The sequence below is a fragment of the Pyrgilauda ruficollis genome, unplaced genomic scaffold (genome assembly GCF_017590135.1).
Source record: "Pyrgilauda ruficollis isolate IOZ18807 unplaced genomic scaffold, ASM1759013v1 scaffold84, whole genome shotgun sequence".
Lineage (NCBI taxonomy): Eukaryota > Metazoa > Chordata > Aves > Passeriformes > Passeridae > Pyrgilauda > Pyrgilauda ruficollis.
Window position 1 is genome coordinate 2,428,553 of NW_024530377.1, and position 12,160 is coordinate 2,440,712.

The 12,160-nt window shown below is 44.1% G+C and overlaps 1 protein-coding gene across 2 annotated transcripts in view; it reads right to left on the reverse strand.

The window, feature by feature from the left end:
- Positions 1-341: 341 nt before the first annotated feature.
- The window catches only part of C2CD2 (C2 calcium dependent domain containing 2), a 32,908-nt gene continuing 21,089 nt past the window's right edge, over positions 342-12,160 (reverse strand). For both annotated transcript variants that reach the window (XM_041487760.1, XM_041487759.1), the window contains exons 9-14: positions 10,935-11,056; positions 9,984-10,155; positions 9,099-9,212; positions 6,799-6,926; positions 5,419-5,731; positions 342-919 (exon numbers count right to left, since the gene is read on the reverse strand). In XM_041487760.1, the coding sequence (XP_041343694.1) occupies positions 693-919; positions 5,419-5,731; positions 6,799-6,926; positions 9,099-9,212; positions 9,984-10,155; positions 10,935-11,056 (1,076 nt within the window). In that variant the 3' untranslated portion in view covers positions 342-692. The remainder of the gene's footprint in view (positions 920-5,418; positions 5,732-6,798; positions 6,927-9,098; positions 9,213-9,983; positions 10,156-10,934; positions 11,057-12,160) is intronic.

Consider the following 12,160-nt stretch of genomic DNA (forward strand, 5'->3'; position numbering starts at 1 on the left):
TTGATTAATGGCTAATGTCAAAGGCATCTCTCCACCTCCACGGGCTGAGCAGTGATTATAGCAGGCTACAGTTATTATATTATAGTAGGGTGTCTGAGTCAGCATTTTCCTTCTGCTTCTGAACACTCACCCGCTTCCAAATTACAGCACAAACTGGATCTGGGCCTCTTTTTTCCCCCCTTTCAGTCAGACTAGAAAAATCAGTTGCTACTGTTGCAGTGAGGGAGCACAGTGGTGTTTTCTCTCTCTGTAGAGGTTCAGCCACATGAACTGGGTGTTTCAGTCCAGAGCTCTCTGTTGATGTAAATCCTGTGATCACGTTTGGGTGCTCCCTACAGATCACCCAGGGCTGGGCACAGGGGCATTACCTGCTGGAAATGCTCTTCCCAGTGCACCCCAGGACATCAAGTGGCTTCTTGGTCCCCACCTGCACCATTGCTCATCCTCCCTCCTCTTCCAGAAGAAACCACACACTCCTCCAAAAGCTGGACACATTCAGCACTGCTCGTATTTAGAGGAAGTGACTTCACCATCAGAGAGAAAAAGCGTTTTGGAAAAATAAACCAAAAAGACCACTGTTAACAGTGAACATCCTTTTATGCAAGTCATCAGCCATATCTGTATTCTCTAGTACTGCTCTGTAAACAAGTGCTCAACTGGTGAGCAGGAATGCCATCGGAGAGGGTTTGGCTTCATAGGTATGGCTCTCCCGAAGCCCCATTCAGTTTGCTCCTGCTCTTGTTCCTGGAAAGGAGCTTCTTGCTCAGAATTCGTGAGAGTGTCCCTCCCTTCTTGCGGCTCTCCTCAGACAGAGGCTGCTGCAGGAACACCAGGTCGTTGTGGGACTGGCTCATGCCCGGGTCCTTCTGGTGGTGCTGCCGGCGGAAAAACAGCTTCGCGCTCTTCTTCAAAATCCCACCTGTGCAGGGAAAAAGGGGCAGGACACTTTAGACAGAACAGGCTGCTGTCCTCTTGAAACTCAGCTTTAACTGCAGCACGAGTGGGAAAAGCTGATCCTCTGATTTAAGGCTCCCTCCTTACACTTAGCACCTAATGCTCCTCTGGAGCACACACACATGCACAGGCTGGGGCGGGTTGTACCCTGGGCTCTCACGTGTCACAGAGGCACATCCAATCTTTCCAACCAGTGAAGTAGAAAGGATTTTATAAAAAGAATGAAAGAGAGGAAATAATGTTACTCTTTGTTGTTTCAGAGATCAAAGGAGGTGAAGATCAGCCTGTGAGGCACCACGTGAAGCAAATTTTAATTTGAAGTGCAGGACAACAGTACCTGGCAGTAAACATATGTGCAGTGGTTCTGCAAGCCAGGCAGCAGGTGTTCTATACAAATTCAGCAGCACCACCCAGAGTAACACTCACAAAGCATTTGCTATTCTAAAACCCTGTTAGGAATAGCAATGCACTTCAAGCAGATTAAAAATAATATTACATCTGCTTCCAACAGGTTCAGAAGTCTGCCCAAATCCTTCCTGTGGTAAATTAAGTTGCTTTATTTTGTCGTGTTCCTTCCCTTGACCTCCTGTCAAACCCAGCATGCAGCCAAGGCAATTGCAGCTGTCATCTCACCAGGGACTCATGCTGCCAACAGCAGCTATCACTACTCCTCTCCTTGCAAGCTTGGGTTGTTTTTGCAGCCATTCTGCCAAATTCCAGCCTCCCTCTCCATGTGTGCCTGGTGTGCAGCTGGCAGGGACACTGCTCCAGGCTACCAGCAACACTCAGCCTGGCTGGGACATCAGCTCTGTGTTAAAATAGCATCAGTTTTGTATGGAATTGCTGTCCCAGGTGGCAAGAGCCCGTTTGAGCAGAGGAGGACCCAGGTGACAAGCCAGCACAGGAGCTTCTGGCAGTCAGACTTGGATGTGGGGACAGTCACCTCCCTGGCAGAGCTTCCACACCCCCTCCCTGCACCACTATCAGGTTTCCTGATCCTTTCTCAGTTCAGCTATTAATTCCTGTCATGCCATGGTCTTGATTCTGCTTTTCCTCCCACTGCAAATGGACACAAAAAGCAACACAGGGCAGTTCTTTCACGGGACACCGCCACAGCTAGAATTAAATGTTTGTCCCCCGAGGACCTGCCAAGGCCTCTGTGTCACTTTGCACACAGTGACAGATGCAGAACAGGTATTTCAAGGCAGCCAGATGCTGCTTTGTGCACACCAAAGCAGTCATAAAAGTGTACTTGTGTTTATTACTGTGTACTTTAAGGGCTGAGCACTCAGCACCTGGGAGGATATTCAAGCATGGCTTTTTTCTGGCAGCTGCTCAGACTCTCCTCACAGAGCACAATGGGATGGGAAGCAGAAATCAGCTGAAAGCAACCAGAACTCGTGGATTTGAATCTTGACTGCTCTCCCATCAGCCTCTGACTGATTTTTCTGCCAAGGCAGTATCACTTCAAGCTGTCAGCAGCAGCACAAAAGCAGCAGTGTTGCACCCCAGGACAGTGACAGCTGCTGATGTGCAGAGGCCTCGCTGCTGTGCAGCTCCTGTTTGAGCATGCAGCTGCTCTGCCCAGCAGCCCTGGCAGCAGCACTAGGACACAAGGGTTTATCCCTAAGCAGATTTTTAGTCCCATCCATTCTGTCAACCAGACTGATTTTCTACACCAGGAAACAGCACCCAATTAACAACGCTCCAAAAATTGTGCCGGTGGCCTGGGACAACTCCCTGCAGCTGAAAATCCATGGGCAGCACTTCCCTGAGAGCAGCACAGGCTCAGCACAAGCAGCAGCCCTGACACAAGAGCTCCCTGGCGTTCAGCCTCTGCTGCCTGGAAGCTTGCCACATGCCCAGCAGTGCAGCCAGCTTGGAGCATGCTGCCTGGCAGTGGCTCTGGCTGCTGTGCAGACATGCAGCCCTGGGAGAGGCAGGGCAGGGCAGGGCAGCAGCCTGGCAGTGCTCGTGCTGGTTTATGTGCTGGTTCATTTGCTGGTTTATGTGCTGTTTGCATGCTTATTCCTCCAGCTCAACAGGATCCATGTGGCAGCCCTGCCCCCAGCACCAGGAGATGAGCAGGGAGCACTGTATGAACTCATTGCACTGATGTAGGGTGTTCTCAAAATGCTGGTCACTTCTGAATTTCATTTGTGCTAATGGAGGAAGATTTCCTTCCACATCTACAAGGATACCAACAGAGATTGCTTTCCATTCCTTCCCAACTTCCAAAACAGTTTTCATACAGGTGGTTTTGTAAAAAACTGCTGATTTTGTAAATAACTGCTGAGATTGTGGTAGCTCTGTAAATTAGGCTAGAAAAGCATTATCTAAAAATCTATAAGCAGCAGGTTTTGAAGTAAGTTTTGTTTGTATGTATATCCAGTTATGGGGTCACACATGGTTTGCATGAGCAGATTTTGATTGATGTAGAGCATCTCTCCAAACCTTCCCTGCTGCCCTCTCTGTGTGACCCTCCTGGACAGCACAACCACCAGAAAGATGATTTGTCACAGCAGACTGGTCTGCTAAGACACCTGAGCACAGGAAGGTAATTTTGGAAGGAGAAAAGGAATGGATAGGGGAAGAAGAAAAATGGGTGTCAAACTAATTTTCGCTTCAGTTTTTACAATGAGTGTCTCATTGTAAAGCTACATTTTCTTAGGGATAAAAAAAAGAGACAAAAATAACTTACTGTGTAGGTAATTAATTCTGGATGGCATAGCAGTCATCTTAAGTTTATAAAAGGGAACGGGTAAGAAAGAGGAAGTCAGAAAGGTAAAAAAACAAACAAACAAAAATATGCAAGAGTAAAAAAAAGTGCTAGCTTTAAGACATTAACACACACAAAAGGCTTTTCAAAGCAGAAGGGGTTTTGTTTGGGTTTTTGGCCTTGTTTGGCTTTTTTTGTTGTTGCATTTGCGGTTTTATTTGTGGTGGGTTTTTTTGTTGTTTGTTTTTTTAAGGGAAAGCATTTGACAAACAGAAGCCTTGAACTATTCACAGCTCACTGAAGGCAGGGGGGCTGAAATGTTTTCCCATCTTACTCCATAAAAGCTACTCAGCTGTGACAAAGCAGAGATTCAAGACTTCCACAAAGACATCTGTGTATAATGAAAGGGATTTGAGCCAGTTTTTTTCAAGTATTTTTTCAAGATGATACAACTCTCTCAGAGATATTTTGCAGTTTTTAGCAGACTTATACTGAATTGTGTGAAAAGGATCCCAAGAAGCCTCATCTCTTTGCACAGGGAAACCCAAAACGAGACAACAACTCACATACAAACTTCCACTTGCCTGCTTTAGAATAACATGTTGAAGAAGAGTCCAGAGGTTTTGCAGTTTCTCACACAGCTTCCTAAACTTTTCCAGGCTCCAAAATGAGCCAAATCCCTTGACAACTAACCCACTCCCCACACCCTAAACACACCCAAGGCTTTCCAGTGCCTGGGCATGTGTGTGACAGGGATTGTTGCTGTTCCCTCCTGATCTCTCATGTGGAGCAGTCCAGCTGTGGGAAGGCCAGAGAGCTCCATGCTCCAAGGGAGGGTCCTGACAAAGAGCTCCAGTGTCTGCCCTTGGGTGAGGGGGGTGAAAATCCAGTAAAATAGGGAGCTTTTGTAGTGAGCCATTTCCCAGGGTCTCTGGGTGAGGATAGAAAATAATAAAGCAGAGAGGGATGGATATGAGTGAAAAGCACAGTATTTTTTGCAACTTTAAGGTGCAACCTGTGTGCCTGTTTGGGGCACAGTCCACTGCACTGACCCTTTTGTAAGACTTCCTAATAGTCCCTGTGTTTACCACAAACCAGTGCTCAGAGGTTACTGGATTTACCAAGGAAACACAAACAACCCTAAGACATTTTCAAACTGCAGCTATTCAGGTTTGTAACTACCTAAGCAAAATGATGTGATACCTTATTTATTTATTTATTAAATTAACTTTTATTCCATTTTCTTTAGCAAATGATGCATTAATGAAATGAGTGAAAAGGGGGAATCTCTTCAGCAGGCAGTTTCTGCTTCAGCTGTGGTGCTTCCCTAAACACACTTTAGTGAGGGCAGCCTTGTGCTCAGACAGGTGAAGGGGGATAGATTGGAAAGCAAGAGTGGATCCCTGCCATCTTCACCCTGGTAATTGGGCTGGCAATACAGGAGAAGTCCTTGGTTAGAAGGACACAGTTTTCCTTGAAGAATTGATAATGTGCCTAGTGATGTCTCTCCCAAATAACTGAGTTGGGTGTAATGAGCTGCCAGCTTCTAAGGGTGAGCTGTTTCCTCATGGAGGGGAGGGTAAGAAAGCCTGAGCTGGCTAAGAGAGCTGCAAGTAGAACAGCTTCAACCAACACCACAATCACAAGGAGTTTGAAGGACAAAAAAAATCAATAAGAAAGGATGAACTACTGCAGCCAATTACACAGAGAAAGCAGTCGCTGAAGTGGAAGTGAGGATCATATACCTTTAGATTTTTTCATGCTCCCAGTTTCTGAAACACTTAATGAGCTCCCAGATATTTCTTCAGAGGTCTGGTCTAAGAGTGTGCTGGTGTCCCACTGCTGGCTGCCATTCTCCAAAGCCCAGGCCTTGTGGGTGCTCTGCTGTGGGTCGCTGCCAGGGACTCTTTCTGAAGCATCCAGTGACTGCTTTTTGTCAGAGGTGATTTCTGCAACAGCTTCCTCCACAGAGGGTGGATCTGCTTCCCTGCAGGAGCTGTCCATGGCTGCAGCATAGTCCATCATCAGTGCAGCTTCACTGTCCTGAGATAAAGAGGTCTGCCCAGTGGAAATATAAAACAACACGGACACAAGTCATCCTGCTGGAGAAAAACAAACCTCCCTGCAAGAGTTATTTGAACTCTTCACACTTGTACTTGTATTGCTCAGGACCATCAGCAAGCCACCTGAAGCTTCCTTAGCTCTACTAAAGGAGAGGAGCACTTAGCTAAGTTTTAATGATGTTGCAAAGGCCAAATGAGTGAAAAAATCAATTAAGGAAATGCCTTCCACCTATCCCTGGCCCCACTACAAATAACAGGACCCCCCCATATGTGCTGCTGTAATGAAGTGTCAGCATACACAGAGAATCTTTTGGTCCTTCTAAGAAAATTAACATCACAGCATTTCATCTTGTCTCATTATTTGCCCTCCCTCTGGAACAGAGACCAGAGAACAAGAGATTTTTCAGAGGGTTTTAACAGCTTTGAAAAAAAGTATAAAAATTTTCCATACTTTTTCAGTGCCTCTTCTCTACATGAGAGAGCTAAATTATTTTACTTTAAAAAAAGGCCCAAAACTATGCAGCTAAACATAACATGTGGCACTGTGGCATAATCCAGATTGGCACTGGATTGCTGAAAATCTCTGTGGTATATTAATGTTTCAAAATTAAAAGTGTTATTTAATATAAATAAATACATATATATATATACACACACACATGTATTTCCTTACATTCATGGGCTAGACTTGGCATTTAGAGTGAAAACATCCCTGGTTGCCTGTGTGTCTGTTTCAGCTCTTACCTTTAATATGAAATTACCTTTGTCTTCTTACAATACCTTGTTGTTTTATATACATATTTTTTATGTATCCTCTCTTCTCACCTAAACTGATTTTCCCAAATCCCTAAAACCACTCCTATCCAAGGACAAAGTGCATTTTAGTCAGGCTCTCCAACCTAACAATCAGAACACAACACCCTGATTTGGCTGAACTTGAAACAGTCACAGAAATAACCTGGCACACAAAACTGGACTCTGCAGGGACACAGGAGCCCTGTTAAGGCTGCAGTCAGTGCAGAAAAGGCTTTCCAGAACTCTAAGTGCTGTTTTCTGCTCTACCTTGGACACCCCTGATATGATAATGGTGCTTTTCTTCCGAGGGGACTTCAGCTTCTGCCTCGCAGACTGGCTCAGCTGCCGAATGGCTGCTTCTGCCACGGGGTCTGTGCCGTTCAGTACCAGCAGCTCTGCAAAGAAAGGAGCATTTCAGAGGGGGAAGGAAACAGGAAAAAAACAGAGCAGACACAGGCAGAGTTCGTCCTGGATTTAAAATTCACAGAAATGGCATCAACGCCATAAACTTAACAATTCACCACCCAGCTGTCTTTCCCTCCTGTCACCCATTTTTGGAGAAAAGGTACCAAAATGTAACTTACAAACCCTTTCCACGAGAATAAAGGAGGTTCTGGAAGCCTGGACAAAGCACCCCATTATTTCAATGCACTGCTACCCTGTGCTGACAGTAGGGACATCATGAATTATGCCAGTCATGAAGAACCATAGTTCTAACACAGTACAAGGCTGGCACATAATGCTACTTCCTCAGGTGGCTTTTTTGTTATTTTGCCCCTTTTCCAGATCTCCCTGACCAGCATTTCCAGTTTTGCTATGGCACTGTGATAGGGTGGGGAAGGCAAAGTAGCTGCCTCCAAATCCTGTGCAGTGATTTTTGCCCTCCAACCACTGCAGAGGAATATAAAATCTTCTGTATAAAATGCTCTTTACTGACAAACACAAGTTTATTTTTAAGCACGGCCCTTTCTGGCATCTAGGACACGAACACACATTAATCAAATTCATCAAGCTCAGGAACAAACAAGGCTAAGGAAGTCAACAAGACAAAAATCCCCATGTTTAATTGCCTGAGGTGGACTTTTCTGGCAAGAGTTTTAACAAAAACAAAAAGAACAGAGGCAGGAATAGCACCAGTGTTAACTAAATTGAGCAGTGCCTTTTGTTACTGCGACAGTAATATAAGAAAAGATGAGGCCTAGGATTAAAAATATGTGTCTATGTCTGCACACTCATCACAAACCTTAACTTTTTCCATCTCCCCAGCCCCTGCATTAATTCTTATTATTGCCATCACTCAGAACTATGGCACACACACAGCACCTTTTCCAGAGTGCTTGCTGCTATTTTGCCAGGATGTTTGTAATAACTTTTACCTAAGTTACTGCCATACCCAAAAGCTCTTTTGTATTTCTTTCATTTGGCTTTAGTTTGAATGAGTAATTCTTCCTGCAATACTGTATCAACAGTTCACAGAAATCCCCCCAATAAAAACACTGTCCATAACAATATGGAATAAGCTGTCTTCAGGTGAATTTTCCAGTAAGTATTTTGTGTCTTTAATATCATAAACACTTCAGAGAGTCAACTCAGAAGTCTTGCACTTAACATTTCCCAAATTGATGTAGTAATACCACACTGCTTCACGGTGTCAGAGTATTTCTTACCCTAGAGATAGGAAAAGATCCAAGTGCTCTTACAGCTATTCATGCTTACTGCTTCTTGCCCTTCCCCACATTTGTTGGCCAATACATTTCTGTCTCTCAGAAAGCTCCTGACTGTGCCAGGAGCAGCCCAGATCATCTCCAGGCTGTCCATTCCCCACTCAGATCTGTACAAAGCCAACTGAACTCCACAGCAGGAGCCACTGGCAGCCACACTGGGTCACATCTGTCACTGCTCCTGCCCACAGAGCCACTGAAAGGTTCAGTGGTGACCACACACAGGACTGAAAAATGTGCTCAAGATTTAGAGCTGCAACTTGAAAAGGTAAATTCCCCAGAGACAAAATCAGGTTCATATACAATTCAAAGTGAATGTATAATTATATCAATGTCTCCGTGACACTGGAGGAATTTCAGCTGTATCCAGGTGGCTTAGGAAGGTGGAAAAATGGGCACAGCAAGGCCAAAAAAGCTCAGTGGCAGGGCTTGGAAAAGACTTGAGTCTTCAATCTAGCCTCTGCCTTCTCTTCAGACACAGGGGATTTAGAGGTGCATGTCACAGGGTTTTAATTTAGTGCAGCATCCTCCATGCCTTTACAAAAGGAGGCATCTTTCATTCAAAAGTAAGAGAACAGACTTTTGGCTTCTCTGCAGCCTCCTCCCCTCTCCAAACCACAGCTCATTGTTATTTCTTCAAAACCAGTAATTTAAATTGCCAATTAAAACCAGACTTTTATTTCAAGGCTGCCATACCCCAAACCACAGTGCTTTGTGACAAAAACACCCCAGTGCTGCTGACAGGCAGCAGCCACATGGGCTGGCTGTCATTTTAACAGGATCACATTAATTCCACATGCAGACCAGAGAAATGTTCTCCTTAGCAGCACCAAACATTTTTATTACCTGTATCTGAAGATGACAAAGTTTTGCTGACTGGAGCACCATGAGAATGGAGGGCTTCAACAATGAAATCCTTTTCAGTCACCTTTACTTTAACTGGAGTTTTCACAGGAGAATCTGAGGACCAAGTGTTTTGGTTATTTGAACTGGTCAAGACATTTTTCATCGTGTTAATAAGAATTTATTACAACCTGAACAGTTATGCCTGTTCAAATCGTGCTTGAGAAAATTGTTTACCAGAAATTCTCAACATATGTTCTCTGGTAAACCTGACCCTAAAAGGCCAGTGAAGTGTGAGAATTTTTAAAAAAAATTTTAAATGTTTAAAACATTGAAGAATGTTTTTAAACATTCTACTGTAACACATTAGACAACACCCACTTAAATAAAAGATTTGCTTTAACAACTTGAAAGAACACAGATCTTCATGATGCTTCACATAAATACTGTTCACAGGTTGTACTTTTATAATTTTCCCAAGAAAAACTGGAAAATCTGCTCCTGGAGGACATGCTGAAAAGTATTCTGTCACCAGGTAGCACCAAGCTTCATCAGAGATGCTAAAGCAGATCAGGGTTAGAAGGCACAGGATGGTTTGTTATCTGCAAACCTCTGATATATTTGCCACGTGAAAAACCATCCTCCAAACTCCAGCCCTTCTACATTATCACACCATGGTGAAGATTTACAGAATGAAAAAAATATTAACTGCTTCTCTTGTAAGAAACAAGTTTTGGTGAAAATTACAATTCTAATTCTGGAGAATACGAACAACAACCCCACTCCAACACATCAGAGAACTCTGGAACTGGTGCTTCCCTGACATCCCAGTCCCAGTGCTTCTCCTGGTGCCCGTGGAGGAACACAGGAAGGTGTGGAGAAGCTGACCTGTGCTCAGGGGGGAGGATCTCCCCTCCAGACGAGGTTTGGTTCTCACAGCAGTGACTGTGGTGACCACAGTCCCACAGGGCATCACAGTGCGGTCCTTCTCGATCTTGGTGGCCAGCACTGGAGAGGAGACCTGCCTTGCCTTCAGCTCACTGGGCTCTATAAAAGAGAACTAAGGAGACAAAAAAACACCACCTCAGAAGCACAGTCAGGCAGGAAGGACTCTATTTCTAGCTGGTACTCCTTTTAGGTTTTGCTGAGCCAAATTCAAGAGTTAATTCTTTCAATGAGACACTGTTGGAATCTGAAATGCAGGGAACTCTCAGAACTTTGGGCCTGGAAACCAAAGCTTAGAATTAAACCCAGGCTTTGATCTGAGGCCTTGGAAAAGGTTCCCAAACTGAGGTGCTGGAAGGGAGAATGTGGATTTATAGTTTAAAGCAGAGACAAATTAAGTTAAGAAGAGGAAAGTTTAGAGTTTTAGAGTTTAAGATATAGAAAAAATAAAAGTAGCTACAAAGGTAAACAAGAAGTTTAGAATGCAGCACTGTAGGTTTGTGTCTCATAACATGACTGGCTAAGAAAGCTCACACTGTAGCGTGAGTCCATAAGACAAAATATTTAAGGTTTGGGTCAAAAACATAAATATCCTTGTTGGCAGTGTTTTATTGGTCAAAAAATCCTTAAAAGGTCTTGTAAGTAGAGGTCTTGTGACCTTCTGAACCATGCAGTAAAGATGTGAGCCAAACTCACCCTTCCTGTCTATGCAGAAGACAAGAAAAATAAACCCCACCATCTAAAACAACTCAGAGATCCCATCTCCCAATTCCTTCCAAAATCCCGTTAAGACACAAACACCCTGCAATCAGAACAGGCTGCTCTGACTCAGCCACAAGCCCAAGCAGTTCCTGAAGGAATGGATGCCCCCCAAAGCCCCAGGGCCAGCAGTACCTCTGCAGTGACGGAGCCCAGCCCCGGCCCTGGCTCCGAGCTGCTCAGTGCAAAGCTGTGCTGGCCGCAGGGCTGCTTCCTGAACAGGTCCAGAGGGACAGTCACCTGCCCGGATAAAGGACCTGCAAGGACAAAGTCAGCAAGGTCAGCCCAGATCTAAGCTGCCAGGACGTGTAAGGGAGAGAATACAGGAAGGGAGGAGAAAAATTCAGGTGAAAAAATCGCAGTAACTGGTTCTACGCCACGGGGCAGAGAAGTGGCATTTTACAGCTTTTTTGGCATTTTATGACTATTCCTCAGCCTGGGCTAATACTGTGAAAGAGGAAAGAATGGAACCATGAAATATTACTTATTTACTGTTGTTTCTGGCCATAATTTTCCCCTTTATATGCAGAATGTCTAGGGGAAAAAGGAAACAACTGTTAGGTTCTTGGACAATCTCCATAACCAGTTTCTGCATCTTTCATTTCAGAGGGCAATCTGGAGTCCTGGTTAATTGGTATATCACAAAAATAGTGTTTAATTTGAACTTTAGTAAAACTTCAGCAATTCTCTTGTTCCTCCCCTGACTTTATCAGCTCCACTAGACCCCAACAAATTATTAGCCAAGGTACAGCATGATTTCAGAGATGAAATCCTATTTTTCTGTGCAAAGCAGAATGTTTAAAAACAATAAATTCCTACACTTCACTGGCCTTCTGGGGTCAGGTTACCACAGAACATGTGCTGAGAATTTGTATTAAACAATTTTCTCAAACACTTACAGTTTGAACAGGTGTAATAAACTCTTGCTATACCTGCATTATACAAGTAGGGGTCTACACTATATTCACATAACTCAGCACTCTGCTCATTAATTTACTTTGAGTCTTCTACTGAAGTGTTTTGGAGAAGAACAGCTCAGCAGGTAGGGAGGGGAAGAGGGGGAGGAAGAGAATTGTCAGTGCAATCCACTGGGACCTTTTTCTTCAGGAAACCAGGCTGAAAGTTAGAATGCAGAACATTCCTGGTGTTGTTGAAAGACTAAAGATGCTTAGGTACAGTCAACACTACGTTTTGTCCAAGAAAAACATTTGCTGACTCCACATACACACTCTTTTAAAAATAAAAAATAGCATCAACATCAGAAATTTTTTAAAGCTTTTGAGTTTCCTATCATCTGAAGGACTAAAGATGCTTAGGTACAGTTAAGACTACATTTTGTCCAAGAAAAACATTAGTTTGCT